Below are 3,692 nucleotides of genomic sequence, written 5' to 3' on the forward strand. Positions count from 1 at the left end.
TTATAGGATGTTGAACGCGATAGTATAAACGTATGACAAAGAAGAAACGAAAAAAAAAAGTGACATTGTTACCTGTTCTGTTCCCCGGGTTCTTCATCCCCTTGTGATATACGAATGATACCAACATCGTTGCCGTTGGATAAAAGCCGGATAGTTAAATTGAACTCCAAATCCAAATTAGGTGATTCAATGGCCATATCATTCACCACCATTCTGCCATTTTCTAGCCCAATAAAATCTGCACCGTCTTTAAACACGTAAATATCAATATCGTAGTAATTACCGTCCAAGGCATTACTCGGCCACACAACCTTGGGATATTTTCCGTTCGTATCCAGACGAACCTTATATGGTATCGCTCCCGTAACGTCATCAATACTCACTGAAGAGGAAGTGTGACGTAACATTAGACACACTACAGGTCTCCCTCCAGTCAAAGACCACTTTTGGGACTAGGGTTTCCATGGTCTTTAGCAGCTTTGCTCTCGAATTAGAATAATAAATATTCGTTAATATGAGACCATAAAAAAAATGGTGTTTATTTGGAGGGGTCTTTAATTAGAGGGAGAAATTTATTTTGGGGATGTTTGCAATTATACTACCGGTACTGCACCATCATTGAGTAAGGACAATATGTTTGTAACGATTTACCGCTCAGATTCCTACTTGCACGGGCCCGAAAGAAATAATCGTAGCACCATCCTTCAAGGCATCTTAACTGTTAGAGGGCATTACAAAATTGTTGAACGAGGAGTTGTTGCACAATGCAAGAATTAAATAAAATCTTGAGATAGTGTACCCCGCCTTACAAATTAGCACATTTGCATGGTATTGATTTGTCTGGTACTGTTCTATGAAACATGCGATAGAGTAAAGCTCTGTCCAGACTATCAAGTGATGTCATTTTGAGCGTATTTGGTGGTTAAGGTCAGAGGGAAGAAAAAGCGATTCAAAAACACTCTGAAATATTGATTACATCAAATAGGAAGCTGGCTGGACGGAGAATTGAATGGAGAGCTGAAATCAGAGATGGATCCAATACGTTGAAGCAATCGCCATTACCATCTGGCTGACAAAAGAGACAGTGATCCAAACATTCATGCTTGGCACATGCTTCATTTAATTAAAATGTTGATAGTTTGGATAGGCTTTACGTTGTAATACCAAATCTAAATACAATACCTACCTGATGTGTATATTCCCCGGAAGCCAAATGTTTCCCCGTCATCGATCGAAATAAACACATACACTCTGCCAATGCGAAGGAGGATCGGTACCACGCAAGACACCGTGCGACCATCAAAAAATTGGCACGTCGTCGTTGGTCCAGCATCATTCTCAGTGATGAATCGACACATGACCTTGTCGGTGTTCTGGAAACACGGTCCTTGGACTAGGATTGCATTTCCACCTAACATGGATCCAGAGGCCGGGTAGAGAATCAGCGATCCGGAATTATCTCTTTCTACGTAAAAAAAAATATTTTATGAAAAAAAAATCATCCAATTAAAACAGGTTAGGAACCAGCTACCGTATCTGTTAGTGAGTCATGTATTTTATAATGTAAAAATCGTTATCTTTCATTTCCTATGTGCATTTATGGCAAAAAAAAAAAATTCTTAAGGAACGAAAAAAATAATTTTAATCATTATCATTATCAGCATACTTTTATCATGATTATTATAATCTTTGTCGTTGATATCATTGTTGCCATTACGGAAAAAAAAGTAGAATAACCCATAACTACCAGCGTTATTGTGTTGAATTGCATATGGGCGTGGTCCTTGATTACCTAGCCGCCGTGAAAAGACGCTGATCATAGCTACATGTCAGGGGTGGCGCGGGGGGGGGGCAGACCCCCACCCCCGTCGGGGAGAGCTTTCCCCCGTCGGTGAGAAAAATCACAATTCGTCGGGGAGAAAAAATATTATATGTATTTTTTACATAGGCCTATTAGTACATTCTAAAATCGATTAAATACGGTAAGCCTTTGAAACCCCTTTTAATGGAAGCTCGAACACGACCACTTTTCTTTCGTCAGGCAAATCTGACACCTCGTCGGGGGCACCGGCCCTCCCTTCGGGGAAGAGAGGGCTGAGGAGAGGCAAAGGGTTTACAAAATTGCTACTACCACCGGATATCTATCAACTTTAAAGTAAATGCAGCTGGCTGATTAATTAAATGAAATACGAGATATATATATATATATATATATCCAATGGGATAGGATCTTCAAAGTGCACGCGGATCTTTATTTCAGTTCTTATTTGAAAAGACTTGGGTTTACCAACCAAACCCTGGACAAGAAGTGGCTCGAACCAGTTCCGATGTAAGTCTAGTAGCGCGGCCACTTGCCTCGCCATCGCCATTATATAGTGGAAGAGAAAAAAGTGAGCATCCACCTTCGCCTGACTGACAATCTTGACCGACAACACTTTCCCCATCAACGTTAAACATATATCTGCCTGGTACACCAACATTCGACCATTTCTCGATGTCTACAATGTCTTCTGTCCGTGATCCTTCTACACTGTGATGTCGTACGCCATCTCCAGCGTTGCATCCAACCTATAACAAAATCAATGAATAATACTATAATTATAATAAGTTTCCATAAAATCGCTCACCCTCCTATCGGCGACAGTCGCTGGAAATGTTGAACCTGTCTCAAATTTGCCGATTGCATTGTAGACGAATCAGGATGCATTGGTAGTTGCCCTGACGCGATTGGGAATTCACCCCGATTCGTCGGCAACGCAATCGGCAGAATTGAAACAGATTCAACCTTCCTGACAACTGTCGGTGAGTGATTGTATAGAAACCGAGCTTTAGTTTAATTTGTCGATGGGCTTATACCCGTGGATGAATCTATTGTTCTTTAAACTGACAGCATTTTTTATAAACAGTGGCGTATCTTGGGGTTTTGAAATTTCAGGGTTGATTGGGGGCGTGGACGTGAATTGGGGGCTCGATTATTAATTGAAACTTTAATTAATAGCTTTACTTGCCATTTACAATGGAGAGGGTGGTGGCGGGGTATGTCGAGTTTTTTAGAGGCATGTACCCCTACCCCTGTGCACCCTCTAGACATGCCACTGTCAATAAACATAATTTTTACGCTAAAAGCCTTAAAGGCTATTTAGATTCTTTTTAATGCTGTCTTAATTCTGACCTACACATTCAAATCAGTATACCACTCTTTACATAGGAAAATGCATAATGTGAAACTAGATGTACAAGTCGGTAGTGGGCATATACCCGAGGAACAAATGTGTTTCCATAGTTTCTTTCCTGTGATTTGGAAAAAAATGAGCGACGAGTTGGAAAATGCGAAGTGCGGCTTTAATAGTAATCTAAAGCGATAGTCATTGCATTTTTAATACATTCCCTAGAGTCCCAATTATCATTTGGAGAGGTGTACAGGCACAGGGGTTTCCCCAGTGGGGGCTGGGGTGACATGCAGCACAATTCGTAGGGGAAAAAATTTGTAGGTTCTTTCTAAAAAAAAATCAAATAAATAAGCCCTTGAAACCCATAAATTGTAAAACTTTTCGGGGAAAAGCCTACGGACCACACCCATTTTCCTCTCGTCGGGGACATCGGACCCCTCCCCCCCCCCGTGGGAAAATCCTGGTGCCACCCCTGATTAGGCAAGATCTAGCTTCTAACCCTTAGACCTTCTATAATCCACT

The 3,692-nt window shown here is 41.1% G+C and overlaps 1 protein-coding gene across 1 annotated transcript; it reads right to left on the reverse strand.

Moving 5' to 3' along the window:
* Positions 1–32: 32 nt before the first annotated feature.
* LOC117124734 (protein mesh-like) lies at positions 33–2,568 on the reverse strand (the record flags this gene model as incomplete). Its single annotated transcript, XM_033271052.1, has 3 exons — positions 33–382; positions 1,187–1,465; positions 2,403–2,568. Coding segments are annotated over 3 exons (759 nt in total), but the record flags the coding sequence as incomplete, so codon positions are not given.
* Between the last annotated feature and the right edge of the window lie 1,124 nt (positions 2,569–3,692).

Source organism: Anneissia japonica, unplaced genomic scaffold, assembly GCF_011630105.1.
Source record: "Anneissia japonica isolate Jap-2015-1 unplaced genomic scaffold, ASM1163010v1 scaffold97872_len3692_cov181, whole genome shotgun sequence".
Lineage (NCBI taxonomy): Eukaryota > Metazoa > Echinodermata > Crinoidea > Comatulida > Comatulidae > Anneissia > Anneissia japonica.